At 44.3% G+C, this 16675-nt stretch overlaps 1 protein-coding gene across 4 annotated transcripts in view; it reads right to left on the bottom strand.

Annotated features, from left to right (window-relative positions):
- CPEB1 (cytoplasmic polyadenylation element binding protein 1) overlaps nt 1-8608 on the bottom strand; it is a 71210-nt gene extending 62602 nt beyond the window's left edge. For 2 of the 4 annotated variants that reach the window (XM_020997046.1, XM_020997047.1), the window contains exons 1-2: nt 8508-8608; nt 249-423 (exon numbers count right to left, since the gene is read on the bottom strand). In XM_020997046.1, the coding sequence (XP_020852705.1) occupies nt 249-423; nt 8508-8522 (190 nt within the window). In that variant the 5' untranslated portion in view covers nt 8523-8608. Of the gene's footprint in view, nt 1-248; nt 424-6929; nt 7055-7219; nt 7418-8507 lie in introns of those variants that run through there. The other 2 variants (XM_020997048.1, XM_020997051.2) reach the window with 2 other exon arrangements.
- Nucleotides 8609-16675: the final 8067 nt, after the last annotated feature.

The raw sequence follows: 16675 nt of genomic DNA, 5'->3' as shown, positions 1-16675 counted from the left end.
GCATCCCAAAACAGAAATTCTTGAGTATTATAAATAGAAATACAAACCCTAATTAATAGTATCATTAACAATCAACAGGTATGGTACTTCTAGATACTCATGTTAAATCTTTAAAAAAATTAAAATTAACTAAGTAGCCAACATATAGTATAGTGATCCACCCTACACCTTATAACTACAAATTTCTTAGTTAGCTGCACCTGTAACAACCCAGTCCATCCCTGCTTTCAGCTGAACACCAAAGTCACCTGACAAGTGATCATGCCTTCCTTTTGTAATAGGTGTTGTGCAGACTCGACTGAAATCCAGAGAGTTGTCCAACATGGCGTTTATTCTACGAAAAATATCAGCATTGCTACAAGTTGAAAGTGCAGGGGCTTCAAGGCTATCCCAGCAGTCTTTGATCCTCCCTGCGTCTTCTTTCTAGTATGACCAAAAAAAAAAGATTCTTTTAGCCCAAATTCATTTGTTCAAACCCTACATTATCAAGTTAAAATCAATAATGGTCCTTACTCAGTGGCCTGTTATTTTCTCATCCACTGGAGCAGCTTTCAACTCACAGGTCTTTTTGAAAGAATCAAATAAAGATCTGCGAAAATGCTTTGGAAATATCAAGTGGGATGGGATAGGGAGAAGACCTAGGATTTCATTGAAACAGGGAATCTGATGAAACCTTTATCAATTCATGTCAGCACAGTCTATAATTTATAGCCTCAGGGAGTTGCCTGGTCCACTGTAAGGTTAAATTGACTCATCCAAGGTCATAAAGCCAACGTGTGTCAAACATCATTTGAACCCAGGTTTCCTGTCTCCAAGACCAATTATCTACCACATTGCCTCTCCAACTAATAATATATACATATAAGCAATTATTCACTGGAACACTTTTGTATGTACAGAAGACAGTGTTAAGGTACTAAAGAGGATATAAAATTGTTAGAAAATATGGTTTGTGCCCTCAAAAAACATGGTTTATTAATCAATGCAAAAACATACTGCACAGCGTTATAAAGTCGTCAAACCAATATGACAGTGCAAAAAGGTGGTAGGGGCATAGTAATAGCAGTAGGGACATTCAGGATTTAGTTGAGTAGAATTGGCAAGGGAAGGAATATCAAAGTAGAAGAAATTCCATGAGCAAAAGCAAGTAAGGTAGAAACATGGATCCTGAATTCAAGTAAGTGGTACCATACAGAGTTCCCACTTAAAGTAAATGACATGTTCCACAGACCTCCCCCTCTCTCCTAGTGAGGCTCCACAAGGCCATGGCCCCTCAAGTCTGAATGAGTGCTGCCCCGGAGGCCTGCAGGGAGCAGAAGCCAGGGACCAGCACAGGTCCTGCTGTCTACAGGAATCGAATTTGTGCAATACACATTTATTTGAAGCAAAAACTCTAATTCTCTTAAGAATTTGTATAGGATAATTTCTCCTACAAGAGTGTCTATCAGCGTCTCTTCATTCACAACCATGAGCCAACATCTACCAGTCACTGAATGTTCTCACTTTGCAAATTATTTACATTAAAGAAAATGTGGAAGGCTTTAAAAGGCTAATTAGCTTCTGTTCCCCCACTCCACCTCATTAGTGGTCTTCAAAGAAAGGGTGGATGACCACCTCTCAGAGTTATTTAGAGATAGGACGTTTGAACTGTTCCACCTCAGATACTGTAATAATACCAGCTACTTACTGGCTGAGGGGAAGACAGAAAAGTACACAAAGATGACTGGGATGCTGAACCACAGGAGACAGGAAGAAGGGTACTCTATCAAATTTTTATTGGAAACTAGAGGTACAGGTAATGCAGAGATCAGTCTTGGGGGTGGGGAGCTTACCATTTAAGTCTAATTAGAAAAAGACCTACTGGGGGTGAACCAGACAAAAAATGCAGAAAATTGAAGTCATTGCTCAAGATTTCTTTCTTTATGAGGGGGAGGAAAAAGGGATGGATGTTTTAAGTTCCATGTGGATATGTCTAGCAAGTAGATAGAGTCGCGAGACTTAAGTCCAGAAAAAAAGTCAGGGCTGGAAATAGATTGCGGAGTCATCTGCAGTAGGTGAATACTTTTAAGCTGAGAAAAGCAGAAGGCTAAAGACAGCTTCAAGCAGACCTATATGTGAGGATCAGGAATGGGGAGAAACTGCAATGAAAACAAAATTGGAGTGGAGGTTTAAAAAAGGTGGATCATCTTCACGGTTGCAAATGGAAGAGGGTGATCAATGTAATCAAATAAAAATAACACTAGTCTTAGTTTAACTGATACATGATCTGAAGCGAGTCACAAACTCTTTGTTTCCTCACCTCAACTACTGAATGCTGGGGTTGAAACAGATCCTGTCTAATTCTATGAATGAGAAAATCTATTGATATAGTCATCAGGATGTCAGTGGTGACCTTAAAGGAGATTTTGATATAGTAATGAGGAAAAAGCAAGACTGAAGGAGGCTGATTTGTCTGTAGGTGGTAAAGGGAGATTTAGTTGAGACATTAGATTAAAACCTTATCAAGTCTTCAATTAACTTGTCTTTAACACCTGTACCTCTAGACTCCCTTATAAAACCCCGTCACACATCTTACCAACACCATAGTTTCTGGCCTTTTGCCAAGACTGAAGAAAAGTTAACATTAGCTGTGTCACTCCCCAGAAACAACTAATACATATAGCTGACCCAGAAAGTCATCGAAGGTATTAACTTTGAAGCTAGAATTATAAGTCAAACGTGTATGGTACCATGTCTCAATTAAATCCAGGTATCATAAAAATTAACTTCCTCTGGATTAAAATTAAACAAATCTATTACACTAAAACTGCCACTCCAATCAGGATACAGGTGATCCCTGAACTAAGTTAATTTTTAAGTCCAAAAAGGATGCTAATTACTACTGTTTTGTGCCAAACCAAGGAAAAAAGTAAAATCCTCTCAGCAGAAGCCTGCCCCTTTACTAGACAAAAAATCCTGGCTCATCCTTAAGACAAAGGAGGATCAGACACTGCATAGAAAAGCAGATCTATGATCTAAAAACCAAGCCTTTTCCCATTCTCCCCACTGCTAGTACCTTCTGAAATTATTTGCCATTTATGTGCCTTGCATGTACATAATTGTCTGCATGTAGTCTCCTCCATTAAACTGGTCACTCCTTGAGAGCAAGGACTGCTTTTACCTTTCTTTGTATCCCCAGTGTACAGACAGTGCCTAGTAGCATATAGTAGGTGCTCAATAAAACCTTTTTGACTGATGTGTCCAGGTATAGGGCAGAACAGGATTGATATGAAAATGTGGTTTTTGATCCTTTTTGTGTCATGGACCCCTCTGGCAGCCTGGCCAAGCTTGTGGACTTTATTAGAATGGGTATTTTTTATTCATAATTGAAGGAAATGCTCAATTTCAGTTAGAAGTGAAAATAAAAATGCAAATTTTTTCCCATCCAAGTTTACAGACACCCCCCCTTCCCCCAGCAATCTATCTGATTGCACTTCATCAATGTACTTCAAGAACCTCCGTGTTAGATTATTTGCCACTTTCCATCATAATTCTTTCTTCTTCAAATCTAAACTACTAAAGACAATAACCCAAACATTAATAGCAGGTCTGCTGATTTCAATGGAAAAGTACTACAGTAATTAATTCATTTCACCTGATAGAGCTTAATGTTTGTTGAGGTAAATTCCTCCTCTTTAAACAAGTACAAAGTACTGTGGCAAATGGTCATTTAACAGAAGGGAAATGAAAAGAGATAACTGAAATATTTTATTGGCATTGACATTAATATTATAACTTAACAGACTTTTGCGTAACTATTTTAGTTTACTAAATAAATCAAGATTGAATTCTTAACCTAGTTTCAAGTTAGTGATTGACAACTTGGATGAGAAAAGGCAGCTGGAGATATAGGGATCAGTTCCAATGCTGTACCAATTACTGATTTTACAGCTTTTGATCGAGAAAGCTCTGTGTATTTCACTAGCAAAATCAGATCAGCAAAGCTCATCATACACTCTACTAGCAAACTTGAGTTTGTTCTGCTAATGCAGACTTTAAAAAAAGTCCCAGACTATTCCTGGAGGAACCCTGAACTATGAGTTGTTCCCAAAAGAGCCTACTCTGTAGTGCTGAAATTTTTATTAATCCTCTCTGGAAATTCAAGTTGGTATGGGAATTATAGTCAAAGGTAAATTCTACATTTATTAAGATCCAATCTACCTTTCTTGTCCCTTAAAGTTGTTTTAAAATTTAAGATTAATCCAGTTCCAGTAGGAAAACATTCTGGTAATTTTAATTAATATCCAACCTGCCCACTAAAGGAGGCAGGTCTCCCTTTCAACACTAAACTTTACCTACCTTTCCTGAAACTCCAGACACTATTAGATAGCTAACTCTGCCTCCACACAAAAGGAATGGTAAATGCAAGCACATTCCTGCTAATAGCAGTATTGCTGTGCCAGTGGTTCAGAACAACCATGCTGGCTTCAGCAGCTCCTAAAAAGTTTTTCCTCAAAAAAAGAGGCTTATCAGAACTGCAACCAGTAGGACACAGGCAACTAAAAATTGTCCTATTAAGTTATTTACATTAAATAATCAGCCTAGCCCAATTCTCTCACCACAAAGTACAGATGTATATAAAGTTTAATTCTATGCTGTGTTCTCTGCTGTGTTCATCCTTTTCTTTCCATATCTTGAAGTCTGGAGTCTAAAAATGTCACTCCCTTTTTATACAGTTACAACTCCACTCACCAAATGTCTTATTGGTATAACTCACTGAGAAAACAGTAAACCAAGAATTTTCATACTTAAACCCTGTTTTGGTGGTAATCACACTTGTAAAGCTCACTCTCCTACTGCATATACAGTCTGCAATCACATAAAATTTGGTTTTAAAGCACAGCATATGATTTTTGTCATCAGAAGGATCAAAGATTCAGGGAAAATGGAGCAGGTTTGCCTTGTTATTCATTGCTATCTATTAAGCAGTAGACAAACCCTTTTTGTATCATTTTCACTCCCTCCCCCTGCAAACCAAAAGTTCTTCAGAGTTCCAGAACAAGATTTTGTAGGAAGCCTCCCCACCACAACTTGACCATTCTTCTTTAGCTGTTAAATTTGCTTCCCTCTTCAGTGAACCTTAGCTGGTATAAATTCTCCCGAGATAGATTTGGTCTAGGTTCCTGGATTTGAGAGATTGCTAAAAAAAAAAAATATTCTATGTTTAAATTCCTAAAAAGAAAAAAAATTATGTTTAAACTTGATATGAACCACACTAGACAATCAAAAGTTTCCTTAATTTACAGGTCTTCATCCATACATTAGATCAACTGGTCTAAATTATACTTCATATCCAGAAAACGTGCTCCGTACAATGTATTCCAAGTTCAGCTGGCTGAAAAAGCTAAAAGGCCTGATAAAAACCTCAATGTTCTGCTTTAACATTGTTTTTCTTAGGGGACAGTTACAACTAAGTGCCCTTTTATCTGAGCTCCAGAAATGGTACAAGTTCTGTGCACTTTAGTGCTTCCTCCTCTGGGCAACTTCTACCTGACACATAATCAAGGATATAAACAATTTAATTGTTTTAAGCGCATTGTACGGTCTTTTTTTTTTAATGCCTCTTTCCCCAGACACTGCAGGGAACTTAAAGGCAGATGGTCTTCACAGCCACTATTTTTCCAGCAGTTATCAACCTACTTGTTAATATTGTGAAGAAACTTCTCCTTATTATAACTATAAAAGTCATGTCCTTTTAAAATGAAGGTGCTACGAAATAGCTGGAACTTCATAAAAGCATGTAAATTTAAGGCGGCCTGTGGCTAGAAAGGAATTCCTTGCCAAAGAAAGCTACATTAAGGAGACTCCATTTAACTGGGATCTTCCATCACATCCTCTGTAAGCATGCAGAGAGCACACCTAACACTTTGTAACTACCCATCCTCCTGTTTGGGGGACTATTATTCCACAATAGTGTTTTGGTTTGTTTTTACATACATACATACACACACACACACACACACACACACACACACAATCACATTTGGTAGCCCTGTGTCAATTTGTTGTCCTCCAATGGAGAATAACTCTCCTGCCACAAAATAAAATATGAAAAGAAAGACATCCTTTCAAAGAAATTCATATCCTAGAAACTGAGTTAACTTAAGTCTTTAAAGCAAAGAAGAAAGGTACCTAACTTTTGGTGGACCCCTCATTGAGATTTTAAGTGATGTTAACCTTCTTTCCCCCCCAACCCCCATTTTGGAATTCTTCAACCCTCCATTAACAGTATTTGGCATGTTCCCACTGGGGGGAAAAAATGGTTACTCCAACATCGAAACTTCACTAGCAAAGTAGATTACCAGTAACCAGGGAAAAGCTGAGCTACCTTTGAGGATTAAAACAAGTTAACAGATTAAATATTCCCCTTCTCTTGGCTAGCTCACCAACAAACAAGAAGTAGATGCCAAAGTGCAGTTAGGGGAATTTGGGGTCTCCCCCCCCAACACTCTGGGGTGGCCAGAAACAAAATAGCCGGTATTAAGATCTCACCATCAGACACTAAAAAGTTAAGAGATCTGTAGAGAGAGCATGGCCAGAAGTTGGATTTTGACCTTACTTTGTAAAAACTCTACAGGGGTGGGTTTGTCTGAAAATAGAAGAGCTATTATGAGAAGCTGGATAAGGCTGGTTGTACCGCAGCCTACACTCGAGGTGAATTCACCCAGGGCAAAAACACCAGGGGAAAGGGTCACAGACCTCGGGTGAAATGCACCTCTAGACAGCAGCCCACCCCACTCCCGTTACGCACGCTCGCTGCCCCGGCCCGGGGGCGCCCACCCTGCCCGGCCCCGAACGCCGGAACACCCGGCATCGAGCCCTCGACCTCCGAGCATCCTCCTCCTCCTCTCCCCGAGGAGCTCGAGTCTAGCTGCCCCACCCCGGCTTACCTCGGGGGAGGGCCCCCAGCTGCGGCTCCGAGCCCGCACCGGGCCTCGGGATCGGCCCTGCCCAGCCGGGCCCCTCCCTCCTTCTTCCGTCCCCCGAGCTCCGCGGCCCGGGGAGAACCCCGAGAGTCTACACTCGCACGTGGACGCCTCGCGCCCGCCAGCTCCCCCACACCTCTCTCCCCCCGCCCCCCAGGTCTCCGCGGCGCCGGGCCCTATCCCGCCCGACCCGGCCCAACTAGCCCAGCCCGGCTGGCCCGGGTTGACGTGGCTGCGCCCCGGCCCCACCCTACCTGGGCGGCGGCGGCGGCGGCAGAGACAGTCACTCTGGGCCGGTCTCAGCCCGTTACTCTGGGATGGTGCCTGCCCCAGGAAGGTCGGGCCCCTCCGAACCGAGGAGGCGCGGCGGCGGCGGCGGCGGCGACTCCGGGCGGCCCCTGACTCCGCGCTCCCGGCGCCGAACGTGTGAACCACGTGACCCTCCCTCCTCCTCACCCCTCCCCCCCGCCGGGGCCTGAGGGGGGAGCGCGCGGCGGCCCGAGGGAGAGGCAGCGGCGAAGCCGAACCGCCCTTAAAGGGGACGCACCGCCCAGGGGCAGTCGGCAGCTCTCGCTTTCTCACAGCCCCCGGGGCTATGCTGGGTTGGGGTGAGAAGCAGGGCGCTTCCGAACAGACACAACACGGGGGCGTCAGAGCCTGCAGGGGGCCGCCCCACGTGGCGCTTCCAGACTTCTCCAGGGACCCTTTCCCTCCCGCGAACTCCCGTGGCTGCTCGTGATGCCTCTGCCTCCGGGCCTTTTGCGTAACTCAGCACCAACATCCGCAACTACTACTACCAGCAGGAGCGCCGGTCACCCGGAACCGCAACTGGGACACCCACCCTAGTGGGGAGGGGGCAGCCGGCCGAGCCTGCCACCCGTCTCACCTCCCATCCCGCCTGGTCGGGTCTCCTCCTCGAGGCCCTTGTGCCCCCCCCTTGAACTCCAGGCCACCCACACCTGCACCCGCGGCGGCCTTCACCCCAGTAAAATGCGCTTTACAAGGTGGGAGGCCCGGGGAGAGCTCCGTGACCGACCCCCGCGGGATACCCCGGAGGACCCCGGCTCCTTTAAAATGAAAAGGCAACAGAATCACGAGAAGCGCGTGTCCCTTCCCTCAAACAAACACACGAGGTTCCACGCTCGCGGACATGTGACTCGCGCCCCGCCTCTTCCCCTTCCCCCGTGCCATCCTCCACACACACACACACACACACACACACACACACACACACACACCCACACACACCCACACACACACCCACCCCCCGCACCCGGTCCCCGGGAAACGGGCCTCACTACCCCTCAGGGCACGGCCGCCGCCCCACGGAGGAGAGCAGCGCTCAAGACCGGGGGCGCGGAACTCGCAGGGAATGCGCCTGCAGCGCCCTGGGCGAAGTGCCACCTGCCCGCCCACGCGCCCGCCCGCCCGAGGCGCGTGGCTCCCGGCCCAGCAGAGACCGCCCGCGGCGGCGAGAGCGAGGCGCGGCACGCGCCGGGCTAGCGCTCCCTCCAGCCCACCCTCCCCAGCCCGGCCTCTTACCAGTGAGAACGCCATGGGACGGCCCGGGCCCACGGTGCCCGGCCTGGATGGGCGCGCTCAGCCGCACTGCCACGGGCCACCTCCGAGGCACTATTTTTGCAACCAGCCGTGGCACCGCCCACCGGACGGCTTATGAAGCCCGAAGTAGCGGCCGTGCCCCCGCCCCCTGCGTCCTCCCCCGTCCGCAGAACCAACGCGGGACACCTGTTTCCCCAGGCTCGGGCACCAGCCCGCAAGTGCCGTCCACCCTCGACGCGGCACTGCGCGCGCCCCGCGCCCCCGACGCCCTCCGCAGCCTCGCGTCCCCTCCCCCAGGGAGACTGGGAAGACCCCACCCAAAGGCTGGCACCTCCTACCCCACCCGCTGCAGGATACCCTTAAAGGATACGCCGCCCTGCCCCCGAGCGTGGGGTAGAGGTTACGGAGGGGCCAGCAGGTGGGTGCAGAAGGTCAACAGCCTGAAGCTCCGGAGCGCGGGGGTGGGGGAGGAGAGAGGAAGGCGTCTGGATGGGCGGCCGAGCTCGTGCTCTCTCCGCAGAGCGTTCCAGAAACCCTGAAATGACTGACCTGCGCTTTGCTCTTTCAAAAAAGGAGCTGGGGCCTGCAGAAGTTCACGCCCCCCCATACTCGGGGTGGAGGGCGCACTCGCCTTCACATTTTTGCACCTGCACGCTGCAGAGTTTGAGGGGAGCTGCTGGTAATTCACCTGCGTTAGAAGCGCCGACCTGTCTGCGCCTTTTGGGGAGCTCTAACGACTCCCCTCTGGGCAGGGGGTTGGCTGAAACGAAAACCCAAGGGGTGGGGGAGTGTTAAGCCCGGATTCTCTAATGATACAGAATTAGCCTCTAATTTTCCAAGGCAAAGACGGGCCTGGAGCAACTTCCCTTCTTTGGGGTAGGGGACTCCTTTTCTCTTCATTTACATAGTTCTCAACTATTACAAAGCTTTAAGAAATTTAGAATTTATCAAAGCAAAGCAAAAAATCTTAAACTGAGACCCAAAGAATACCTTATATAGGGGAATAAAGAGGAAGGGCGAATAAGCATTTGTTAAAAGTCTGCTGTGTGCCCAATGCTTTACAAATATTACCTCATTTGATGGCCACAACTCTAGGAAGTAGGTGCTGTTATTATCACCATTTTTTCTGTTGAGGAAACTGAGGTTAAATGACATTTTTACAGAATTTTCCCCACATCTTTTTCGATGGGACTGAATTTCACTAGAAGATAGGTAATTCTTAGGTATAAAAAACAACTGGGGAAGAGGAGGAACCAAGGGTCCACTATAGAAGGATATCAGAGGCTAATGGGGACCACCACTCAGTCATAGTCATTCCGTATTAAGCACCTGCTGTGTGCCAAGCACTCTGCTTAGTGCTAGGGAATGCAAACAACGGGAAAAAAAAAAAGTCCTAGATCTTAAGGAGATCCCTGCCTAACGGGAGAGATAGCATGCAAACAGCTATATCGAAACAAACCAGGTACAGGGTAAGTCGGAGATAATCAGTAGAGGGAAGGCACTAGCATTAAGGAACATCAGAAAAGGCTTCTAGCAGTTGGGGGGAATCTGGCTGGAACTTAGGGAAACCAGAGAATTGGGGAGTAGAGATGAGAAAGAAGAGTATTCCAGGCGTGCGGAGCAGTCGGTGAAAATGCCTAGTTTGGAGATGGAGTGTTTTGTGTGAGGGAGAGCATGGAGGCCAGTGTAGGCATCCAAGTCCTTAGACGAGAGACTGCTTTTTTTTTTTCATTGGCCTGTCTACACACTTCTTTCTAACTTCTTCATTAGAGCTTCCACACCATCTCACATCTCACATCCCCAATCCACCTAGAATCATTCATTTGCACTCATGTCATTGCTCCTTGAATTCTAAATCCTTTGCAGAACTTTTCAGGGAAGTAGGGGGAGAGGGAGAGATAGGCAGAGGGAAAGGGGAGAGAGAGATAAAGAGACAGAGAGGAAAGAGACTGAGGAGAGGGAGAAGGAGAGAGCATAGGAATTTACTTGGACCATCCCTCTGGAATTGGAATTGAGTCCTCTAGCCCACCCCACACTTTAGGTATGAAAGGAAAGATCATGAATGCTAGAGTGTTGTCGAGGTGCTAGTTATACTAATCCCTAGCTTCCCTCCTGTATAGAACTGCTCTACTCTACTCATTGCTTATGGGCCTGTGATTGGCATCTCCGGGATCACTGAAAGGGAGTAGGCAGGCTCTTTGATCACTAGGAGTGCGTGGGTTCCTCTTAGATGATAACTTACTTGGGTGGGGGGAAGGCCCTTTAGTAACATTTTGAATAAATTGCGCTAGGTAGGAGAGGCTTATAATTACTCTTTGCCCCTAAAAAAGATCATTTTTTACAATATCTCCTCTCTAATGTCAAATGCTTGACAGTTTAACAAAGTAATTGCCAGTACGTGATTTTATTTCATCATCACGCAATCGTCTAAGGAAAGCCGGATATTATTACCCCCCCATTTTATAAATGAAGAAATTGGGGGCCAAACAAATTAATAATAACTCAGTTACATATTGCTATGGGGTTTTCAAGAATAATATTCCAAGGTAGGTGGTGCAAGCAAGTATGATTAGCCTGCTTCTCAGCTCTTCAGGCTGCTGAACTGCGCTGGAGAAAGTAATACAACTAAGCTAACTGGGGTACAAAGGGATGTTAGCTAATCTCAGTTGTACTCAACGATGCCCCACAGCAATGCTTGGTTCTGACTGAGCCTCTGTTATGCTCCCCATAGTAGATGTTCCAAACCTCTTCTATTCTCAAGTCCCCTACAATCACCCTCCTTCCCCTCTCTATCCAAAAAGTACTTCAAGCCCTACTTTACTAAGAAAACAGAGACAACTACGTGATGTAGTAGAATACAGCCAGGTGTAGTGGATAGAGCGCTAGACCTAGAGTTAGAAAGACCTGTGTTCAGAGCCAGCCTCAGACACTTAATAGCCTCCTAATATAGCGTACTAGCAGTGTGACAAGTCACACAACCTCTGCCTGCCTTAGTTTCTTCAGCTGTGAAACGGGCTAATGATAGAACCTACACCACTGGTTTATGAGGATTAAATATTTCCTTTTCCCTTCTTCCACATGTAAAAACCTATCGATCTATATTTTTATTCGACCTCTAAGGAAGAGTTGACCCTCCTCCCTTACCAACGCTAACGCCGCCTCGCCCGTTTATGCCTTTGATAACCCTCCTCTATCGCCCAGGACTTGCCTTCTCAGTCATTCTCTTTCTTTCTTCTTCAGTCTTTCCTTATCCATTTACTCCTTTCCTGCTGCCTACAAACATGTCCCACTCTCCTAAAAAAAAAAAAAAACCTTTCCTCAACCCTGCCCTCCCCTAGAGTAATCATCCTAAAAATCCCACCCCCATCCCCCCGGGGTTACCTTGCATTTTGTTTTTAATGTGTCTCCTACAACCAGTTTTGCTGTAAATTTTACTTATTAATTCTTAAACATCACTAGGCTATGCAAAATCAAGCAATAAAAACCACAAGGCTTATGGAGAAAATAGTGTAACGGGCGCAATGCTTAAAAACTTAAGCAGCGCCAAAAAAAAAAAAGGACTGGAATGTAGTCAAAATGTTTGTTTACATGTTTTCACATGTTTTATTCATGTTAATGCCTAAGAAATACACAAATACTACAATAAATAGCAGCAACATTGGTGTCCACAACCTCTGGCTACTGCTGGACCTGTATCCCAGTTCCCACAGGAAGGCTAGTCAAACTCTTGAAAGTTGGACAGGTGGAATCTCCAGGAAAGGGAGCCAGAATCAGGGATAGAAGGTGGTTGGACAGTAAGAGCAGACCCTCAGCTCCTACCACGCTGAAACATATGCAGTAAATATGGCATTTTACCTTGACAAAGACCTGAAGTCTCCTTGTGGAAGTAGGTGGTAGAAGGGTTGCAGCTTTCGAGTTATTATGAAATGATGCCATTCTTTGCATTTTTGAGGTTTCTTGCAGTCAAAATAGAATAGGGAAATCGTTCTCTAATAGAGCAAATTCACATTTTCAAAGCAAGTGTTATAAGCAGAATTGACTATATATATATATATATATATATATATATATATATATGTATATATACCTATATATGTGTGTGTACATGTGTGTATATATGTGTCTATAAATATATGTGTAGATACATGTTGTGTCCCCATCCAAGTGTTCCTCTTCAGTGGCTATCCCCCATGAATGAAACCCTCTTTCTTCACCTGTCACCTGGCTTCCTTCAAGCCTTAGCTCAAATCTTACCTTTTGTAAGAGGCCTTTCTTGGTCCTATTCTCTCTCTCTCTCTCTCTCTCTCTCTCTCTCTCTCTCTCTCTCTCTCTCTCTCTCTCTCTCTCTCTCTCTCTCTCTCTCTCTCTCTCTCCTCCCCACCCCATTTTCTAGTTCTTCCCCTCTAAGATTACATGCCATTTACACTGTGTATAGCTTATATAGACGCAGTTGTTTTCATGTTGTCTTCCTCATTAGACAGTAAGCTCCTTGAGGTCAGGGATGGTGTTTTTGCCTTTCTTTGTATCTCCAGTGCTTAGTACAGTGCCTGGCACATAGTAAGAGGTAATAGATGTGTGTTGATCAATTGATAAAATGTAAGCTCTTTCTCACATGTTTAAAAGTATTTATAAGTTGCTCTTTTTGTAATAGCAAAGAATTGGAAACTAAAGGGATATCCATCAATCGGGAACTGGCTGAACAAATTATGGTATATTAATATAATGGAATATTATTGTGGCCATAAGGAATGATGAAAAGAATCGTTTCAGAGAAACCTGAGAAGACTTGTGTGAACTTACACAGAGTGAAGTGAGCAAAGCCAGGAAAACAATTTATGTAATAACAACATTGTAAAGACAACAACCTAACAACTTAAGAGCTCTGATCAATGTAGTGATGACTCCAGATGATCAATGGTCAAGGACGATACCCCTCTTCCTCACAGAGAAATGATGGGAAGATGTAGGAAAAGACATACGTTTTTGGACGTGAACAATTTGGGAATTTGTTTTTGCTTGACTGTGCATATTTTTTACAGAGTTTTGTTGGTCGTTCTTTTTTAATGAAGGTAAAGAGGGGAGGTGGGAAAGAGAGAAAATAAATATTTGTTAAATATGTATATGTATATGTGTGTGTGTGTGTGTGTGTGTGTGTATGTATATTCAAAACGAATGTAAGCTTCTTGAGAGCAAGGACTGTTTTATTTTTGTCTTTGTATTCCCAGTGATTGGCACGTGGTAGTGCCTGGGTCATAAAAGGTGCTTAATAAATGCTTGTTTGATTGATCACCCTTCTACAAGTGAAACTATTAGAAAAGGTCATCTACATTCACTGCCTCCATTTCCTTAGCTCTCACTCCTTAATCCGTTGTAATCTGGCTCCCAAACCCAGGGTTTCCACTATAACTACTGTCCTCAAGGTTCATCAACAGTTTCTTAAATGATAAATAAAAATGTCCTTTTCTCAGTTCTCATTAACCTAGACCTCTGGGCTTCTGATTGGTAAGCATTCGCCATATTTATCTGGACCCAGCTTGTTATTTCTCTGCCATCTTCCTACCATGATTGAGCTGCATCTTAAAGAAAGAAAGGGATCCTCTGAGGCAGAATAAGGAAGAAGTGCATTCCTCTGCAAAGGCTGGAGAGAGAGGATCATGTGTGAGGGACAGAAAAAAGAACAATTTGTCAATAGCATAGTGAGGAAGGGGGAGCACATTCAATCAGCCAGCTCAGCTATAGATAGGTCATCAGAGCCAAATCTTCTTGATCAATGGTCAGGCCAACTTGGGAAATTGTGGGAGAAACTGGAAAAATTATCACAGATGTAACCAGTCAACCCTACTGTTTGCCCATATGAGGTGTGCTTTGCATATAATTGCATACGTTCACTAAGGCATGTAATTATTGTATGATTAAGTATGTTTTTGTTTTATTTTCTTGTTTGTGATATTTCCCTTTATGTCAATATCATGCATATGTTGTAGTAACATTAGTCTGCTAACTATGCAGATTTTGTTACTTGTTTATTTCCAAATATGCTGCTATTTAGCATGTTATATTATGTATTAGGCCTACTGATATTATTAGGGCTTTACTTTTGTTCTACTCATGCATATTTGCTCATGTTCTTGGGATATGCACAGATTACACTACAGCAATGACACATGCATTTGATATGTCTTGCCTGTAATTTAGATCTGTTTTCCTTGAAGCGGTTTTCATACATTGTCCGATGTCTAGTGCATGTGTTTCTGGTGTATATTAGCTGTCAATAGGACCTTGAGAGGCAATTGCCTGGAACACTGGATTAATCATCTTTATTCTGTTAGGTACTGATATTTATTCTGATGCTCCAATTTATAATTCCAGATGTCACATGTGTCCCCTCTGATTTTGCAAGGAACTGAAAAATTCCTGACGCCAGGAGTGAATGTAGCTAGGCATTACATTCCAGATCTGTGTCTGTTGGTGTATATAAAGTTTCCAACAAGCTCCCGGGAGCTTGAAAACACAAGCTCACTCTATTTATCCTAGAAGTAGAGTGGAGATATATTTCTGGTGGGAGCAGGGGGATAGAAGCTAGCCACTCATTTGGGAGAGGATGGAGTTCCTCTTTGGAATCTTCACCAAGAGAGATGAAAGGAGTTCCTGGCATTAGCACCACATTGCTACTGTTACTGAAGTAGCTGCTGCTGGCACTCTGTAAATCAGAAGGCTGAACTTACTAAGAAGGCTCACATCTACCTTTCCAAATATTTCACATTACTCTGCTAGATGAGTATAGAATACCATATTCTAGTCAAACTGGCATACTAGATTGTTTCCTAAATTTGACACAAAATCTTCCACCTCTCAGACTTTTAAAAGCCTGCCTAAAAAATCTTTCCTGTTATGGGGTAATTACTTTGAATAAAAGAAAACTTAGAAGGAAGCACAGAAAAGCAGGGTAGCTTTGAAAATGATGTGTGGCATTTATTACATAGTTTTTCAAAAGTAAAGAGTGAAATGGAAATTCATGGTTTTATATTGAACCATCTTTTATATTATATATGCATGGAAATGTTTGTCTTTTTGTCCTGTTGTATTTAAGTTCAAAATGAATAAAAATTTTTAAAGAAAATTATCTCCAAAGATGGCGAAGTGAAAGCAGTGACTTGCTTGAGCTCTCCCCCAAACCCCTCCAAATACCTGTAAAAAATGGCTCTAAACAAATTCTAAAGCAGCAGAACCCACAAAAAGACAGAGTGAAGCAAATTTCCAGACTAAGACAACCTGGATGATTGATTGGAAAGGTATATCGTGCTAGGTTGGTAGAGGAGTGCAGTTTGTCATGGGCGCCCAGACTGCAGCAAACCTGGAGCAGGCCTCAGAGGACTGAATCTCGGGCAGCTGTGGCAGATTCCACACCTCTCAACCCAGGAACACCAAAGACAACTTTGAAGGTTAGTGGGGAAAAGTCTGTCTCTGCGGTGCTGAGAGAAAGGCACAGGGTCTCAGCTCCATTCCCTAAGCGTGGCTGGGACTGGGGCTGCCTCCTGAGCTTCCAGCCCACAGACTGAGGGGGAATCCAGTGACTGATCAGAGGGGGATTGCAGGGATCTCTTTGCCAGTTCTGATGCAGGAATCTCTTGCTTTGTTCATGCTTGGATCTGGGTCACAGTTCTGGGTGGCAGTCCTGGGACAAGGAGAAGCACTGGTGTGGTGGAGCTTGTAGTGGCAGAAGAGAGGAAACCCTCCTCACAGTTCCAGGACAGAAAGGCATGCTTGTGGTCACTAATAGACCAGTGCACAGGCCAGGAAAGGAGTAAACTCCTCACCCCTTATCATACCATCTTGGAAGAACTGAAAATTTACAGGTCCCTACAAGGATCTCTGAAAACAGCTGTACAAACCCCTGAAGCTTGGGACAGTACATTCTCCACATTGGAAGCAGACTCTTACCTTAACAAAGAGTTTAAAACTAGAGAAAATTATCTTCCCATCCCTCCACCCTCTCTGAGAAGGCAAGCAATTTGATATAGATCAGACATGATGTGCAGTCATGCAAAGCTTTTTTTCCATATTAGCCATGTTGTGAAAGAAAACACGGACCAAAAAAAAAAAAATCCCAACAAGAAAAATAAAGTAAAAAAAAAATACACTCCAATCTG

Source organism: Phascolarctos cinereus, unplaced genomic scaffold (genome assembly GCF_003287225.1).
Source record: "Phascolarctos cinereus isolate Bilbo 61053 unplaced genomic scaffold, phaCin_HiC Scaffold_3;HRSCAF=262, whole genome shotgun sequence".
NCBI lineage: Eukaryota > Metazoa > Chordata > Mammalia > Diprotodontia > Phascolarctidae > Phascolarctos > Phascolarctos cinereus.
The sequence above is the reverse complement of the archived record's forward strand: the minus strand, read 5'-3'. Positions and strand labels throughout refer to the sequence as shown.